Source organism: Lepisosteus platostomus, chromosome 26 (assembly GCF_059453375.1).
Source record: "Lepisosteus platostomus isolate fLepPlt1 chromosome 26, fLepPlt1.hap1, whole genome shotgun sequence".
NCBI lineage: Eukaryota > Metazoa > Chordata > Actinopteri > Semionotiformes > Lepisosteidae > Lepisosteus > Lepisosteus platostomus.
The window spans coordinates 14,205,093-14,222,792 of NC_142636.1; the positions used below are offsets into that span (position 1 = coordinate 14,205,093).

Sequence of the window (17,700 nt, forward strand, 5' to 3'; positions counted from 1 at the left end):
GGACAGCCCAGTCCAGGGCCCGCTGGTCCTGCGGTGTGCTGGCTGGCGTGCGGTCCTGACGAGGTGAGGGAGAGGTTCGGGAGGAGGCGCGGGGGCCCAGGTCTCCTAGACTCTCCTGTCCCGGCGGGAGATTCCGGTCTGGAACAGGGGAGGGCCGAGGTGAAAATAAAGGAATCGGATCCTCGAAGCTGAGAGAGGCCTGCTAAAACAGAACTGCCACTTCCTTCCCTTTTACAAAGAGTCGGTCCACATGCACCAAGGCCAACAAATAACACTGCAGTGGAACACAAGACGATTGTGGTTTTTGTCACAAGACACAGTCATGAGCTTAATAAGCTCTTTTCTGCTGGAATCTTTTCTATATCCTGTTAAAAACAATGCATGTACACACCTTTCACAGACACCTACTGCAATACCACTCACACACCCTCACCTGTATCTTCACACTCACACTCCTTCATCATCATCAGAGCTGGAGAGTCACTGTAGAGACACTCAGTCCAGCTCATCTGTATCTTCACACTAACACTCCTTCATCATCATCAGAGCTGTAGAGTCACTGTAGAGACACTCAGTCCAGCTCATCTGTATCTTCACACTAACACTCCTTCATCATCATCAGAGCTGTAGAGTCACTGTAGAGACACTCAGTCCAGCTCATCTGTATCTTCACACTAACACTCCTTCATCATCATCAGCGCTGTAGAGTAACTGTAGAGACACTCAGTCCAGCTCATCTGTATCTTCACACTAACACTCCTTCATCATCATCAGAGCTGTAGAGTCACTGTAGAGACACTCAGTCCAGCTCATCTGTATCTTCACACTAACACTCCTTCAGAACATTGTAGTCAGAACATTTATCTTCAGAATATTTCCTGATCTAGAGCTCTAGACTCGAGTGATTCTCTGTGTGATGAAGAACACTCGTCATTGTCTTATTCAGTGCTGGAAGTAGGAGGTGCCTCCATCCTTGTCGGCCACCCCCCGCAGTCCTGGCAGTCGCAGTCCTGGCAGTCGCAGACCTGGCAGTCGCAGTCCGGACAGTCGCAGTCCTGGCAATCGCAGTCGTGGCAGTCGCAGACCTGGCAGTCGCAGACCTGGCAGTCGCAGACCTGGCAGTCGCAGTCCGGAGTCGCAGTCCTGGCAGTCGCAGTCCGGGTAGTCGCAGACCTGGCAGTCGCAGTCCTGGCAGTCGCAGACCTGGCAGTCGCAGACCTGGCAGTCGCAGTCCTGGCAGTCGCAGTCCGCAGTCGCAGTCCTGGCAGTCGCAGTCCGGGTAGTCGCAGACCTGGCAGTCGCAGTCCTGGCAGTCGCAGACCTGGCAGTCGCAGTCCGGGCAGTCGCAGTCCTGGCAGTCGCAGACCTGGCAGTCGCAGTCCGGGCAGTCGCAGACCTGGCAGTCGCAGACCTGGCAGTCGCAGTCCGGGCAGTCGCAGACCTGGCAGTCGCAGACCTGGCAGTCGCAGACCTGGCAGTCGCAGTCCGGGCAGTCGCAGACCTGGCAGTCGCAGTCCGGGCAGTCGCAGTCCGGGCAGTCGCAGACCTGGCAGTCGCAGTCCGGGCAGTCGCAGACCTGGCAGTCGCAGTCCGGGCAGTCGCAGTCCGGGCAGTCGCAGACCTGGCAGTCGCAGACCTGGCAGTCGCAGTCCGGGCAGTCGCAGACCTGGCAGTCGCAGTCCTGGCAGTCGCAGACCTGGCAGTCGCAGACCTGGCAGTCGCAGTCCGGGCAGTCGCAGACCTGGCAGTCGCAGTCCGGGCAGTCGCAGTCCGGGCAGTCGCAGACCTGGCAGTCGCAGTCCGGGCAGTCGCAGACCTGGCAGTCGCAGACCTGGCAGTCGCAGACCTGGCAGTCGCAGTCCGGGCAGTCGCAGACCTGGCAGTCGCAGACCTGGCAATCGCAGACCTGGCAGTCGCAGTCCGGGCAGTCGCAGACCTGGCAGTCGCAGACCTGGCAGTCGCAGACCTGGCAGTCGCAGTCCGGGCAGTCGCAGACCTGGCAGTCGCAGACCTGGCAATCGCAGACCTGGCAGTCGCAGACCTGGCAGTCGCAGACCTGGCAGTCGCAGTCCGGGCAGTCGCAGTCCTGGCAGTCGCAGTCCGGGCAGTCGCAGTCCTGGCAGTCGCAGTCCGGGCAGTCGCAGTCCTGGCAGTCGCAGACCTGGCAGTCGCAGTCCGGGCAGTCGCAGTCCGGGCAGTCGCAGTCCTGGCAGTCGCAGACCTGGCAGTCGCAGACCTGGCAGTCGCAGTCCGGGCAGTCGCAGGGTTAGAATTGGGATGTGATGAGAATTGAGATCAGTGGTGGGGTTAGAGTTAGGGTTTGATGAGAATTGAGGTTAGGGGGTGGGGTTAAGTTACAGGGACAGCCAGCAGGTTTTTATGGGTCTCCCCATAAAACATTTCTACTGCACTACAGTGTGAATAAGATTCTGCTGCAGTACAGTGTGAATATGATTCTATTGCACTAGTGTGAATATGAATCTACTGCAGTACAGTGTGAATAAGATCTTACTGCACTACAGTGTGAATAAGATCTTACCGCACTACAGTGTGAATATGAATCTACTGCAGTACAGTGTGAATAAGATCTTACTGCACTATAGTGTGAATAAGATCTTACCGCACTACAGTGTGAGTATGATTCTACTGCAGTACAGTGTGAATAAGTTCCTACTGCACTACAGTGTGAATAAGACTCTACTGCACTACAGTGTGAATAAGATCTTACCGCACTACAGTGTGAATACGATCCTACCGCACTACAGTGTGAAAAAGATCTTACTGCACTACAGTGTGAATATACTGTAGGACTTTAGCAGTACCTGTCCTTCCCGGCTCCGTCTGTCTGCAAGTCCCTGTCTCTCCTGGTGAATGTCCGGCGATCCTGTGTCTGCAGTGCTCTCACTCGCACACAGACCTCAGTGCCCGTTCTCTCTCACGCACACACATTTCCACACTCTCCTACTTACTGCCAAGGAACTGAAAGAGGAAGACACACACACAAGCCGAGATACTTACAAACACAAAAGCAAGCACAAAAATGTGCACCAATACGTACACGTACACAAGCACACACAAAAGCACGGGCATGTGCACATACTGACACACATGTACACACACACTGAGAAACCCCACACACACTGACAGATACGCCGTGAAACACACACTTGTACACACACTGACAGACTGACACGCTCACACATGTACACAAAGACAAGCCAACAGACACACAGTCAGTTATCTTGTCCACATCATCATGACAACATTTTCACCAAAATCAGAAATGAAGTAAGACATTAAGACAGCCCAGACCTGGAAGTGTGGATTTCTTTATTAGTTTTCTGTTTGAACAGTGGTGCCAGAAACATCACAGCAGGGCTGGTGACAGTGAGAACAGCAGGAATCGCAGAGACCACGATGTGATGACGACAGAGGACACCCCGTGTGTTGAAACTGGGGAAGGCTAAATTACTGAGCTCTGGATCCACATTGTTCTTCAACTACCTGGACTCGTTTCCAGACTGATCAGAACCAGCAGATCTGCAGGAACCAAGTGACCGCTGACATGCGTCTGAGTCTCATCCTTCACCTCTCACACACCACACATCTCCTCTCCTTCCCTTTCACAGCCTTCAGAGGGGTCAGTGAAGGCATCGATTAATTAACCAGGGGCTTTTGGAATCGGACTCATTAATGACCCATGGCTGTGGGGCAACACTGAGCCAAGACTGGGCTCAGGACCAGTGCCCATCAGAACAGTGCCATGGTTCTGGGAAGAGGTTGGACTAAATCAGGGACACCTCAGAACCAACAGCCATCAGTTTAGTTTAGTTTAGCTTGTGTACTGCTTTGGGAGAGACACTGGGGCAGTGGCTGGCCAGTACACTAGTGCTCTGGGAGAGACACTGGGCCAGTGGCTGGCCAGTACACTAGTGCTCTGGGAGAGACACTGGGCCAGTGGCTGGCCAGTACACTACTGCTCTGGGAGAGACACTGGGGCAGTGGCTGGCCAGTACACTAGTGCTCTGGGAGAGACACTGGGCCAGTGGCTGGCCAGTACACTAGTGCTCTGGGAGAGACACTGGGCCAGTGGCTGGCCGGTACACTAGTGCTCTGGGAGAGACACTGGGCCAGTGGCTGGCCGGTACACTAGTGCTCTGGGAGAGACACTGGGCCAGTGGCTGGCCAGTACACTAGTGCTCTGGGAGAGACACTGGGCCAGTGGCTGGCCAGTACACTAGTGCTCTGGGAGAGACACTGGGCCAGTGGCTGGCCGGTACACTAGTGCTCTGGGAGAGACACTGGGCCAGTGGCTGGCCGGTACACTAGTGCTCTGGGAGAGACACTGGGCCAGTGGCTGGCCGGTACACTAGTGCTCTGGGAGAGACACTGGGCCAGTGGCTGGCCAGTACACTAGTGCTCTGGGAGAGACACTGGGCCAGTGGCTGGCCAGTACACTAGTGCTCTGGGAGAGACACTGGGCCAGTGGCTGGCCAGTACACTAGTGCTCTGGGAGAGACACTGGGGCAGTGGCTGGCCGGTACACTAGTGCTCTGGGAGAGACACTGGGCCAGTGGCTGGCCAGTACACTAGTGCTCTGGGAGAGACACTGGGCCAGTGGCTGGCCAGTACACTACTGCTCTGGGAGAGACACTGGGGCAGTGGCTGGCCAGTACACTAGTGCTCTGGGAGAGACACTGGGCCAGTGGCTGGCCAGTACACTACTGCTCTGGGAGAGACACTGGGGCAGTGGCTGGCCGGTACACTAGTGCTCTGGGAGAGACACTGGGCCAGTGGCTGGCCGGTACACTACTGCTCTGGGAGAGACACTGGACCAGTGGCTGGCCAGTACACTAGTGCTCTGGGAGAGACACTGGGCCAGTGGCTGGCCAGTACACTAGTGCTCTGGGAGAGACACTGGGCCAGTGGCTGGCCAGTACACTAGTGCTCTGGGAGAGACACTGGGCCAGTGGCTGGCCGGTACACTAGTGCTCTGGGAGAGACACTGGGCCAGTGGCTGGCCAGTACACTAGTGCTCTGGGAGAGACACTGGGCCAGTGGCTGGCCAGTACACTACTGCTCTGGGAGAGACACTGGGCCAGTGGCTGGCCAGTACACTAGTGCTCTGGGAGAGACACTGGGCCAGTGGCTGGCCAGTACACTAGTGCTCTGGGAGAGACACTGGGCCAGTGGCTGGCCAGTACACTAGTGCTCTGGGAGAGACACTGGGCCAGTGGCTGGCCAGTACACTAGTGCTCTGGGAGAGACACTGGGCCAGTGGCTGGCCAGTACACTAGTGCTCTGGGAGAGACACTGGGCCAGTGGCTGGCCGGTACACTAGTGCTCTGGGAGAGACACTGGGCCAGTGGCTGGCCAGTACACTAGTGCTCTGGGAGAGACACTGGGCCAGTGGCTGAACAACACAATCCATCTAATGTACATCCAGGGAAAGTGGCCAGATAAGGCTGCAGGTAAAGGTGAGTGTGAAGAGGGAGTTTAGTTCAGACTTGGGTTTGAGGGGTCCTCCCAGTCATGTGATCAGCCTCTTAACTTCTGCTCCCTGGCCATCTGGCACAGACCGCAGTGAGGACAGCACATCATCACCACCCAGTCATCACAGATTGAACCCTGAAAGATTAATACAGGGGTTAATACAGACACACTGACTGGACACTCCAGTACATTAACACTGCACTGAGAGAGAGAGGGGTTAATACAGACACCCTGACTGGACACTCCAGTACATTAACACTGCACTGAGAGAGGGGTTAATACAGACACACTGACTGGACACTCCAGTACATTAACACTGCACTGAGAGAGAGAGAGGGGTTAATACAGACACACTGACTGGACACTCCAGTACATTAACACTGCACTGAGAGAGAGAGGGGTTCATACAGACACACTGACTGGACACTCCAGTACATTAACACTGCACTGAGAGAGAGAGGGGTTAATACAGACACACTGACTGGACACTCCAGTACATTAACACTGCACTGAGAGAGAGGGGTTAATACAGACACACTGACTGGACACTCCAGTACATTAACACTGCACTGAGAGAGAGGGGTTAATACAGACACACTGACTGGACACTCCAGTACATTAACACTGCACTGAGAGAGAGAGGGGTTAATACAGACACACTGACTGGACACTCCAGTACATGAACACTGCACTGAGAGAGAGAGGGGTTCATACAGACACACTGACTGGACACTCCAGTACATTAACACTGCACTGAGAGAGAGAGGGGTTAATACAGACACACTGACTGGACACTCCAGTACATTAACACTGCACTGAGAGAGAGAGGGGTTAATACAGACACACTGACTGGACACTCCAGTACATTAACACTGCACTGAGAGAGAGAGGGGTTAATACAGACACACTGACTGGACACTCCAGTACATTAACACTGCACTGAGAGAGAGGGGTTAATACAGACACACTGACTGGACACTCCAGTACATTAACACTGCACTGAGAGAGAGAGGGGTTAATACAGACACACTGACTGGACACTCCAGTACATTAACACTGCACTGAGAGAGAGAGGGGTTAATACAGACACACTGACTGGACACTCCAGTACATTAACACTGCACTGAGAGAGAGAGGGGTTAATACAGACACACTGACTGGACACTCCAGTACATTAACACTGCACTGAGAGAGAGAGGGGTTAATACAGACACACTGACTGGACACTCCAGTACATTAACACTGCACTGAGAGAGAGAGGGGTTAATACAGACACACTGACTGGACACTCCAGTACATTAACACTGCACTGAGAGAGAGGGGTTAATACAGACACACTGACTGGACACTCCAGTACATTAACACTGCACTGAGAGAGAGGGGTTAATACAGACACACTGACTGGACACTCCAGTACATTAACACTGCACTGAGAGAGAGGGGTTAATACAGACACACTGACTGGACACTCCAGTACATTAACACTGCTGATGGGTGTAGCCCCTCACCTCGATGCTGTACTTGTCCCGCATGCTGGTCCTCAGGGCGATGAGAGCTCCTGGCAGGAAGGGCAGACAGCAGCTCTCACCCTGATCCTGGGCCACCTGACAGGCCAGGATACAGGGGAGGAAGGTCCCACACAGGCCTGCAGGCAGACAGACAGGGGCAGTCAGGGAGAGAGACAGGCAGGCAGGGAGAGAGACAGGCACAGATACAGGCAGACAGGGATACAGACAGACAGGGGCTGTCAGAAAGACAAGCAGAGATACAGACAGACAGGCAGGTAGAGACAGACAAGCAGGCTGTCACAGAGACATAAGGAGGTAAAATAGACTTTTAGAAATTCAAACTTACAAACAGACTCACAGTCAAACTCAGGCTCACAATCACCAGACTCAGAGACAGACACAGACTAGCAGACAGTGTCACAGACAATGTCACATATAGACAGACTCACAATCAGATGCACAAGTACACAGACTGAATGCAGTCAGTCGGGATCACAGTCAGATAGATTCACAGACACACAGTCAGGCTCACAGTCAGACAGACTCACAGACACACAGTCAGGCTCACACAGTCAGACTCACAGACGCCACAGTCGCCACAGCAGTCGCAGATGTTGGAGCTCCAGTCGGAGGTCGTCCTGGAGACGGTGTAGCTGGTGACGGTGACCTGGGGCTGGGAGTTGATCACTTCTGTCTGATAGGCCATCGCTCTGTGCGCCTCGTGGTCACTGAGTCGCCTCCTGTGCTGTTGACACAGGTAGCGCAGCTGTTATTGAGCTGACAAACACCAGCAGAAGGAACCAGATGCATCCTGGGAGAGGTGGTCAATTCTGAGGAAGAGGGACTCACAGGCTGGTGGCCGGCAGGCAGGGGCAGGTAGGTTAGGACAGGCTTAGGCCTAGAACTGGGGTAAGGTGAGGGTTTGGGCATGTCAGAGTGTTTGCACAAGCTCCTGATCGCCAGGCAGGGTCAGATTTTCCCTCCTCACTCTGATTTGTCTCTAGGGATCTGGTCCAGTAGTGTCCACTGATGGTCATTTCTCCTGTTCTGTGCGTCTTCTGTCTGCTAAGTCACATGCTTTTCTCCCTTCAGGACACAAGGGGGCACTCTTTTTAAGCTGCGCTAACAGCAGTGAATGATGCAGACATGGAATTGATCTTATTTCTCTTACAGGTCTATCTTGTCAACCTGTTACTCTTACAAGCAGGACTAGGGCCCGCATGGAAAGAAGAAGTGGTCCGGACTGGACTGGGCTGGGCCTGTCCAGCAGAACCTGGAGAATTAACCTGAAAGAATCAGATCTGGGAGGACAGGAGTAGGGGTAGGAGAGGCTTTTGTTCTTGGCTGTAGTTAAAAACTGCAAGACAGCTTGGCTACCTAGATACCTACTGTAGGTATTTGGTTGCCTAGGTACCCCTAGCTTCACGTCAGAGCGCAGGAGCAGTCGTCATGGGCGAAGCCGGAAAAGAGATTTGAAGGGCACAACACCTCACCTGGCACAGCCCACCTCAACTTCTCAACGAGAGCTTTAAAGGAGCCCCAGTCTCACTGTGACCTGTGTCAGTGTTACAGGTAGAGACACAGCCCTTATAGAGTCAGGAGACTCATCTCCCTGCAGTCTGGAGCAGAGAGCTTTAAAGGAGCCCCAGTCTCACTGTGATCTGTGTCAGTGTTACAGGTAGAGACACAGCCCTTATAGAGTCAGGAGACTCATCTCCCTGCAGTCTGGAGCAGAGAGCTTTAAAGGAGCCCCAGTCTCACTGTGACCTGTGTCAGTGTTACAGGTAGAGACACAGCCCTTATAGAGTCAGGAGACTCATCTCCCTGCAGTCTGGAGCAGAGAGCTTTAAAGGAGCCCCAGTCTCACTGTGATCTGTGTCAGTGTTACAGGTAGAGACACAGCCCTTATAGAGTCAGGAGACTCATCTCCCTGCAGTCTGGAGCAGAGAGCTTTAAAGGAGCCCCAGTCACAGTGTGATCTGTGTCAGTGTTACAGGTAGAGACACAGCCCTTATAGAGTCAGGAGACTCATCTCCCTGCAGTCTGGAGCAGAGAGCTTTAAAGGAGCCCCAGTCTCACTGTGACCTGTGTCAGTGTTACAGGTAGAGACACAGCCCTTACAGAGTCAGGAGACTCATCTCCCTGCAGTCTGGAGCAGAGAGCTTTAAAGGAGCCCCAGTCTCACTGTGACCTGTGTCAGTGTTACAGGTAGAGACACAGCCCTTACAGAGTCAGGAGACTCATCTCCCTGCAGTCTGGAGCAGAGAGCTTTAAAGGAGCCCCAGTCTCACTGTGACCTGTGTCAGTGTTACAGGTAGAGACACAGCCCTTATAGAGTCAGGAGACTCATCTCCCTGCAGTCTGGAGCAGAGAGCTTTAAAGGAGCCCCAGTCTCACTGTGACCTGTGTCAGTGTTACAGGTAGAGACACAGCCCTTACAGAGTCAGGAGACTCATCTCCCTGCAGTCTGGAGCAGAGAGCTTTAAAGGAGCCCCAGTCTCACTGTGACCTGTGTTAGTGTTATAGAACTGCAGAGACTGATATGACCTTGCCGTATATAGACGTAGTTACAAGGTGCCACATAAAGATAAAATATGTTTGCTCTGGCCAGCACAAGCACAGGCAGCTGGAAAGCAGTGAGAAGCCGTTAGCGCTGAGCGCCGTACCTGCTCGATCCGGTTCTGTCCGTCTGTGGGCTCGGCTGGCCGCTGTGTGGACCCGCAGTGTGCTGGCAGGAGCGAGGGGTGAGAACTGGCTGGGGAGGGCTGCTCGGACACTCTTATACCACGCGTGGCGTCAGCACAGCCCCGCCCCGCCCCGCCCCCGCTGGCGCCGCCGTTTCCTGGGAGAGGGACCCCCCGCCCTCCCCTGGGACACGCCATCGGCCTGTTTGATTACCTGGGTGTTTCCGAGTCCCCTCCCAGCCAGGCAAACACCCGTCATCCCAGCCTGGAAAGAGCAGAAACAGAGAGACACTCTCCACTGGGAGAAGAGATTCAGTTCCTCCAGCCTGTCAGTGTGGAACCCTCCCTTCAGACTAAAGAGACTCAGTTCCTCCAGCCTGTCAGTGTGGGACCCTCCCTTCAGACTAAAGAGACTCAGTTCCTGTCAGATTCCCAGGCAGCCATGTCTTTAAAAGGAGGGCGCAGTATTCTAATGGAGGTCTAACTGGTTTGTCGTATTGCCTGCTGTAACACAGCTGCCCTGGATGCGAGTTCAGCGCCAGGAGATCGGGGTCACATTGCAGCAGCAGCTGTCCTAAAATGGGGGATTCCCCCCTCCCCGCCAGCACCCCATAACCCTCTGTGGCTTGGCGTGTGGCGTGAGCCGGGAGCAGTCTCGGGCTGGCCTGTCGCCGTGGGGATGCCCCTGTCGCCATGGGAACTCCCCCGCGAGCAGTAACCCACGTCCACCCGCAGCTCCGCAGGCCGGAGCTCTCCAGCGCCGGCCAGGGCATGGTGGCCATGGCAGCGGGCGCCATGGCAACAGGCGCCAAACAAAGGCGCAGCTGCAAGCACACACGCCGCCGAGCCCACAGCCAGATAACGTCGTCAGGCAGGCGGGGGCCGACCGCCATCGCGAAGCATGGGCCGCGGCCGCCGGACAGCCAGCTGAAGGAGATGCAGTGTGGCAGTCACGGGTCTGAACCCAGTGAAAACTGAACTCAAGCCCATTGTCTGTGAACATCAGGCCCGATCGCAGCAGCGCAGACGGGAGCCCTGTGAGAGTCAGGCCCGATCGCAGACGGGAGCCCTGTGAGAGTCAGGCCCGATCGCAGACGGGAGCCCTGTGAGAGTCAGGCCCGATCGCAGACGGGAGCCCTGTGAGAGTCAGGCCTGATTGCAGACGGGAGCCCTGTGAGAGTCAGGCCCGATCGCAGACAGGAGCCCTGTGAGAGTCAGGCCTGATTGCAGACGGGAGCCCTGTGAGAGTCAGGCCCGATTGCAGACAGGAGCCCTGTGAGAGTCAGGCCTGATTGCAGACGGGAGCCCTGTGAGAGTCAGGCCCGATCGCAGACGGGAGCTGTGTGAGAGTCAGGCCCGATCGCAGACGGGAGCCCTGTGAGAGTCAGACCCGATCGCAGCAGCGCAGACGGGAGCCCTGTGAGAGTCAGGCCCGATTGCAGACGGGAGCTGTGTGAGAGTCAGGCCCGATCGCAGACGGGAGCCGTGTGAGAGTCAGGCCCGATCGCAGACGGGAGCCCTGTGAGAGTCAGGCCCGATCGCAGACGGGAGCTGTGTGAGAGTCAGGCCCGATCGCAGACGGGAGCCCTGTGAGAGTCAGGCCCGATCGCAGACGGGAGCCCTGTGAGAGTCAGGCCCGATCGCAGACGGGAGCCCTGTGAGCGTCAGGCCCGATCGCAGACGGGAGCCCTGTGAGAGTCAGGCCCGATCGCAGACGGGAGCCCTGTGAGAGTCAGGCCCGATCGCAGCAGCGCAGACGGGAGCCCTGTGAGAGTCAGGCCCGATCGCAGACGGGAGCCCTGTGAGAGTCAGGCCCGATCGCAGACGGGAGCCGTGTGAGAGTCAGGCCCGATCGCAGACGGGAGCCGTGTGAGAGTCAGGCCCGATCGCAGACGGGAGCCCTGTGAGAGTCAGGCCCGATCGCAGACGGGAGCCCTGTGAGAGTCAGGCCCGATTGCAGACGGGAGCTGTGTGACAGTCAGGCCCGATCGCAGACGGGGGCCCTGTGAGAGTCAGGCCCGATCGCAGACGGGAGCCCTGTGAGAGTCAGGCCCGATCGCAGCAGCGCAGACGGGAGCCCTGTGAGAGTCAGGCCCGATCGCAGACGGGAGCCCTGTGAGAGTCAGGCCCGATCGCAGACGGGAGCCGTGTGAGAGTCAGGCCCGATCGCAGACGGGAGCCGTGTGAGAGTCAGGCCCGATCGCAGACGGGAGCCCTGTGAGAGTCAGGCCCGATCGCAGACGGGAGCCCTGTGAGAGTCAGGCCCGATTGCAGACGGGAGCTGTGTGAGAGTCAGGCCCGATCGCAGACGGGGGCCCTGTGAGAGTCAGGCCCGATCGCAGACGGGAGCCCTGTGAGAGTCAGGCCCGATCGCAGACGGGAGCCCTGTGAGAGTCAGGCCCGATCGCAGACGGGAGCCCTGTGAGCGTCAGGCCCGATCGCAGACGGGAGCCCTGTGAGCGTCAGGCCCGATCGCAGACGGAAGCCCTGTGAGAGTCAGGCCCAATCGCAGACGGGAGCCCTGTGAGAGTCAGGCCCGATCGCAGACGGGAGCCCTGTGAGCGTCAGGCCCGATCGCAGCAGCGCAGACGGGAGCCCTGTGAGAGTCAGGCCCGATCGCAGACGGGAGCCCTGTGAGAGTCAGGCCCGATCGCAGACGGGAGCCGTGTGAGAGTCAGGCCCGATCGCAGACGGGAGCCCTGTGAGAGTCAGGCCCGATTGCAGACGGGAGCCGTGTGAGAGTCAGGCCCGATCGCAGCAGCGCAGACGGGAGCCCTGTGAGAGTCAGGCCCGATCGCAGACGGGAGCCGTGTGAGAGTCAGGCCCGATCGCAGATGGGGATGTGTGTCTTTAAGAGCTGTATGTTTTCGTCCGGCAGGACTGAGGGACCTCTATCTCTCTTTCTGACAGAGCTCTGTACCTGGGGCGCGGCACCGCAGTGAAGGGCAGCAGGCCCCAGGTGACGTCACCACTCTGTGAGGCCGCGTGCGTGGGCCTTGAGCTCAGTTTCGGGGTGTGCTCTTGTTTACTGAAGAGGCAACGCCTCTCTGCTGAGTCCTGTGGGAGGGGCAGGTCACGTCAGGAGTCAGAGGAACTGCCCCAGGCCCAGGGGTCCAGTCAGGCGATTCCGACCCAGCTGACCCCACTAGTGTGCCACAGCTCAGCAGCCTCAGGTGACAGCAGCTATAGTACGCCCCCGGAGGTATCGACAACACTGTTGTGAGTGCTGTCAGCACTGACCTGCCGGGCCCAGGGTACACATTCGGAACCGGGACCCCAGAGCTCGGACCACATCGGAAAGCATGATCACACTAACGAGCACAATCTGAGCTCGCTCGTCAGTACTGCGCCGACCGGTCACTCTGAAGAGCCCAGTCACAGCTGGGCCGTCAGTACTGCGCCGACCGGTCACTCTGAAGAGCGCAGTCACAGCTCGCTCGTCAGTACTGCGCCGACCGGTCACTCTGAAGAGCGCAGTCACAGCTCTCTCGTCAGTACTGCGCCGACCGGTCACTCTGAAGAGCGCAGTCCGAGCGCGGCAGGCTGCTCCCATGATGCTCCAGGGCAGGGAGCTTTCACTTCCTGCTGCCACCTCTCTGACTCACAGCCTGAGGGCTCCAGCCTTCCTCTGCTCTGTCCTTCCTCTTTCCACTGCTCCTCTCCTCCCTCTCTCTCCTCTCCTCCCTGTCTCTCCTCTCCCTCTCTTCTCCTCTCTCTCCTCTCTCTTCTCTCTCAATTCAATTCAAGGTGCTTCATTGGCATGACCAGTGAGTACAATCAGTGTTGCCGAGAGCAAAACAAATACAATTAACATGAAACATCTACAGACATTTACAACACAGACACAACCATACGATATTTACATATAAACATCTGGAGCAGTACTGGGAGACAGGCTCACTGTCTGTTCCTCTCTGGACAGCCAGGTCTTCCTGTGTCCAGTGTCTATGGCCAGGCTGTGGTCTCTGAGCCTGTCCTCTCTGGACAGCCAGGTCTGCCTGTGTCCAGTGTCTATGGCCAGGCTGTGGTCACTGAGCCTGTACTTTGTCAGGGTCTGTTTCTCTTTGCTGTTATTTAGCTTGGTTAGATATTTGGCTAGTTTGTATTGTCTGTTTAAGGTTCTGTAGTATTCCAGTTTGTGTTGTGTTTGTGTGTGTGTGTGTCCCAGTGTGTGAGATATTGTATGTTTGGTCTGTGCTGTGATGTGGTTAATTCTAGCAGTGCTGTCCTGAGGCTGGCTGGTGTCGGTGTGGCTCAGGTCAGTGAGCCTCAGGACCACCTGGCTCAGGGGGCTCTGTTTTGGGCTCAGCTCTTGGCTCACCAGGGCTTTGTGGTGGTAGGAGTTTTGGTCACTGTTTCTACAGATCTCCATGTGCAGCGTTTCTGTGGGGTGTTTGTCCTGTTGAGTGTAAACCTGGTCTGTGAGGGGACCCCACACTTCACTGCCGTATAGGGCGATGGGTTGGATTACACTTTGAAATATTCATAGCCAGATTCTTGTTGGTGGGTTGATGTTGAAAAGCCTCCTTCTTATTGCGTAGAAAGCCCTGAGTGCTTTCTCTCCTCTCTCTCTCCTCTCCTCCCTCTCTCTCTCCTGCCCCAGTCCAGTCAGGAGTGTGTCAGTGTGTGAATTCAGAGGGAGTGTGAGAGGAGAGGGACAGCAGTGTCTCCAGTCCAGTCAGGAGTGTGTCAGTGTGTGAATTCAGGGACAGTGTGAGAGGAGAGGGACAGCAGTGTCTCTAGCAGTGTCTCCAGTCCAGTCAGGAGTGTGTCAGTGTGTGAATTCAGAGGGAGTGTGAGAGGAGAGGGACAGCAGGGTCTCTAGCAGTGTCTCCAGTCCAGTCAGGAGTGTGTCAGTGTGTGTGCGAGTGTTGGAGGTTTTTGACACATGAATCCCTAAGCAAATTAGCCGGAATACGGGGGCTGCAGCGGAGTTACAGTTTCAGGGCTCTCAGTTTGTGAAACACCCCGTTCTATTCAGTAGCACTGAGAAAACCGACAGAGGTGCATTTCCCAATCGGCAGCTTTAGAGAAGTGAGAGCTGGACCAGCTCCCCTGTGGTAACAGGGCTCCAGCTGCAGAGCAGACAGTGAGCTGGAGCGATCTCTCCGTCTCTCCGCCCGTCAGCGATCAGCCCTTGCCACCCTGATCAGCGCTGCCCTGCCGAGCAGTGATCCCAGTGATCCTGCCCGGCTCTCGTCCTCTTTCCCCCTCGGCTCCGTCGCGGACCGCTGCCCAGGAGCACTGCCAGGACGCTCGGACCTCTCCCGGCTGGACGATGGCCACCACAGAGGACTACTACTATGATGTAAGTGCTGGCCAGCGCGTCGGTCACTGGACAGGCGAGAGAGACAGCGAGGGATACTTCTGTGGTAAAATCACAGTGAGAACAGGGTACAAGCACAGTACAGAGCAGTAAAGCCCAGTGAGATCAGGGTAAAAGCTCAGTACAGTGCAATCACAGTGAGATCAGGGTACAAGCACAGTACAGAGCAGTAAGTCACAGTGAGATCATGCCAAAATCACAGTACAGTGCAGTAGATCACAATATGATTATGGTAAAATCACATTTCAAAACAGTGAGACATTGATAAAATCGCAGTCCAGTTCAGCAAGTAACAGTGAAGATCAGTTTAAATTCAGTCTAGTGTAGTAAAGCCCAGTGAGATTGTGGTAAAATTAAAGTGTAGTGCAGTAAAGTACAGAGAGATTGTGAGAAAATTGCAGTCCTGTGCAGTAAGATTGTGGTAAATGCACAATACAGTGCAGTAAGTCACAGTGAGATCAGGGTGAAAGCTGAGATCAGTGCAATAAATTGCTATGAGATTGTGGTAAAAGCACAGGTGGTGCAGTAAATCACAGTTAGATCAGAGTAAGAGCACCCTGAGGGTGCTACTGCTGCTACAGTTACTACTGCACTACAACTACTGCCACTACTGCTGCTACAGTTACTACTGCTGCTACAGTTACTACTGCACTACAACTACTGCCACTACTGCTGCTACAGTTACTACTGCACTACAACTACTGCACTACTGCTGCTACAGTTACTACTGCACTACGTCTGCCATTACTGCTACCACTGTTGATAATACTGCTATTACTGCTATAATTACTGCTGCTACTACTGCTGTTACTGCTACTAATGCTATTACTACTGCCGGTACTACTGATACTACTACTGCTGCTACTACTGCTGTTACTGCTACTAATGCTATTACTACTGCCGGTACTACTGATACTACTACTGCTTCATCCACCACTGCTGCTGTTACTGTAGTGGACCCATCCCTCTGGCCGCTGGTCCTGGTCCTGGTTCTGGTTCCGAGCTCTGCCTCTGCTCCCTCAGGACCCCGGGGAGAACTCCACCGGCGACTACCCGGCAGTGGACGGCACGTACGCCGCGCCCTGCGTCCGGGACGGCACCTGGCGCTTCGCCCGCGGCTTCGCCCCGCCGGCGTACGGGCTGGTGTTCGCGCTGGCGCTGCTGGGCAACGCGCTGGTGCTGGCCGTGCTGTGGCGCTACCGGCTGGCGCGGCGCGGGCCCTGCGCCTTCTCGCTCACCGACACCTTCCTGCTGCACCTGGCGCTGGCCGACCTGCTGCTGGGGCTCACGCTGCCCCTGTACGCGGCGCAGTGGGCGCGCGAGTGGACCTTCGGCCGGGCCGCCTGCAAGCTGGCCGGCGCCGCCTTCTCGCTCAACCTGCACAGCGGCGTGCTCTTCCTGGCCTGCATCAGCTTCGACCGCTACCTGGCCATCGTGCACGCCGCGCGGCCCGGCTGGCGCCGGCGCCCCGCCCACGCCCAGCTGGCCTGCGCGGGCATCTGGGCGGCCTGCCTGGGCCTCTCGCTGGTGGACGTGTGCTACCGCGAGGTGGTGCCGGCGCCCTCCTTCGGGGGCCGGCTGTGCCTCCGCGCCTTCCACCCGGACAGCTCGGACCGCTGGCGCCTGGCGCTGCAGGCGCTGGACGTGGCGCTGGGCTTCGCCGCGCCCCTGCTGGTCATGCTCTACTGCTACGCCCGGATCTTCCGCTCCCTGTGCCTGGCGTCCCGGCGCCAGCGCCAGCGCTCCCTGCGGCTCATCGTCTCCGTCGTGGCCGCCTTCCTGCTCACCTGGGCGCCCTACAACGCCTTCCTGCTGGCCGACAGCCTGCTGCGCCTGGAGCTGCTGCCCGCCAGCTGCCAGCTGGAGGCCGTGCTGGACGTGGGCACGCTGGCCGCCGAGAGCCTGGGCCTGGCGCACTGCGCCGTCAACCCCCTGCTCTACGCCTTCGTGGGCATCAAGTTCCGCCGAGAGCTGGGGCGCATGTGCAAGGGCGCCCTGGGGGGCCGGGGGGCCGGGGGCCGGCGGTGGGGTCACAGGGGCCGCGGGGGGCACAAGTCCCGCAGGGTCACGGGGTCCATGACCTCAGACAGCGAGACGTCCAGCACCTACTACTCTGTGGTGATGTGAGAGGAGAGGAGAACGAGAGAGGGAGAGGAAGGAGGAGAAGAGAGATTGGAGGAGAGTAAGAGAGGAGTAGGAGAAGGAGAGGAAAAAAAGGGAGGGGAGACAGGAGAGAGGGAGAGGAGCAGGTGGAGAGATCGGAAGAGACGTGGGATGGAGAAAGGAGAAAACTGAGGTTGAGAAGGAGTGTCTTGTAAATACAGAATGAATGAGTGAATTAAAAGTATTTGAATTTATCCTGAAGGGGAAATGATTTCTGCTAAATTGTTAGTTTAGGAGTTTTGTATATTTTAACTAAGGTACTTAAAGAGAAATAAAAGATATTTTCTACAATTTAAAAAATGTGTCAGTGTGTCTGTGCGTCTGCAAGTCCCTGTTTCTACAAGTGAAACTAACAACATCCTGTGGTGAAGGTCAGAAACTTGTCCAGAATCTCAGGCTCCGAGCTGAACAGATTTAAATTTGCTTTGTTTTAATTTTGCAATTTCCTTAGCGGTGAAATATCTGCAGCTCCCAACCGCAGCGCCTCAAGGTGAAATTCTCCTCTCGTCAGCACTTGTGCAGCTGG

General features: G+C 56.3%; 2 protein-coding genes across 3 annotated transcripts; one reads left to right on the plus strand and one right to left on the minus strand.

Annotated features, from left to right (window-relative positions):
- Positions 1-3,309: 3,309 nt before the first annotated feature.
- cnfn (cornifelin) lies at positions 3,310-9,898 on the minus strand. 2 transcript variants are annotated; one of them, XM_088620547.1, is made up of 4 exons: positions 9,668-9,898; positions 7,584-7,746; positions 7,002-7,138; positions 3,310-5,628 (listed from the first exon to the last, which is right to left on the minus strand). In XM_088620547.1, the coding sequence occupies exons 1-4, from the start codon at positions 9,881-9,883 to the stop codon at positions 5,539-5,541; spliced, it is 606 nt and encodes a 201-aa protein (XP_088476673.1). In that variant the 5' UTR covers positions 9,884-9,898; the 3' UTR covers positions 3,310-5,538. The 2 variants fall into 2 exon arrangements, with proteins under 2 accessions (XP_088476673.1, XP_088476674.1); XM_088620548.1 differs by having other exon boundaries at positions 7,584-7,741; positions 9,668-9,803.
- Positions 9,899-12,496: 2,598 nt separating this feature from the next.
- On the plus strand, positions 12,497-17,474 carry cxcr3.2 (chemokine (C-X-C motif) receptor 3, tandem duplicate 2). The gene is made up of 2 exons (XM_088620532.1): positions 12,497-14,993; positions 16,035-17,474. Exons 1-2 carry the CDS (start codon positions 14,964-14,966, stop codon positions 17,136-17,138), a joined length of 1,134 nt encoding a protein of 377 aa, XP_088476658.1. The 5' UTR covers positions 12,497-14,963; the 3' UTR covers positions 17,139-17,474.
- Positions 17,475-17,700: the final 226 nt, after the last annotated feature.

Excerpts from the sequence above, each read along its gene's own strand:
- cnfn (XM_088620547.1), bottom strand. The coding sequence starts at position 9,883 with ATGGCGTGTCCCAGGGGAGGGCGGGGGGTCCCTCTCCCAGGAAACGGC. Across the intron at positions 7,139-7,583 it reads CTGTGGCGACTGTGGCGTCT|GCCTGTGTGGGACCTTCCTC; the intron begins GTGAGTCTGACT and ends GTCTGCCTGCAG. Across the intron at positions 5,629-7,001 it reads GGGACAAGTACAGCATCGAG|GGTTCAATCTGTGATGACTG; the intron begins GTGAGGGGCTAC and ends TTAATCTTTCAG.
- cxcr3.2 (XM_088620532.1), top strand. The coding sequence starts at position 14,964 with ATGGCCACCACAGAGGACTACTACTATGAT. Across the intron at positions 14,994-16,034 it reads CAGAGGACTACTACTATGAT|GACCCCGGGGAGAACTCCAC; the intron begins GTAAGTGCTGGC and ends CTGCTCCCTCAG.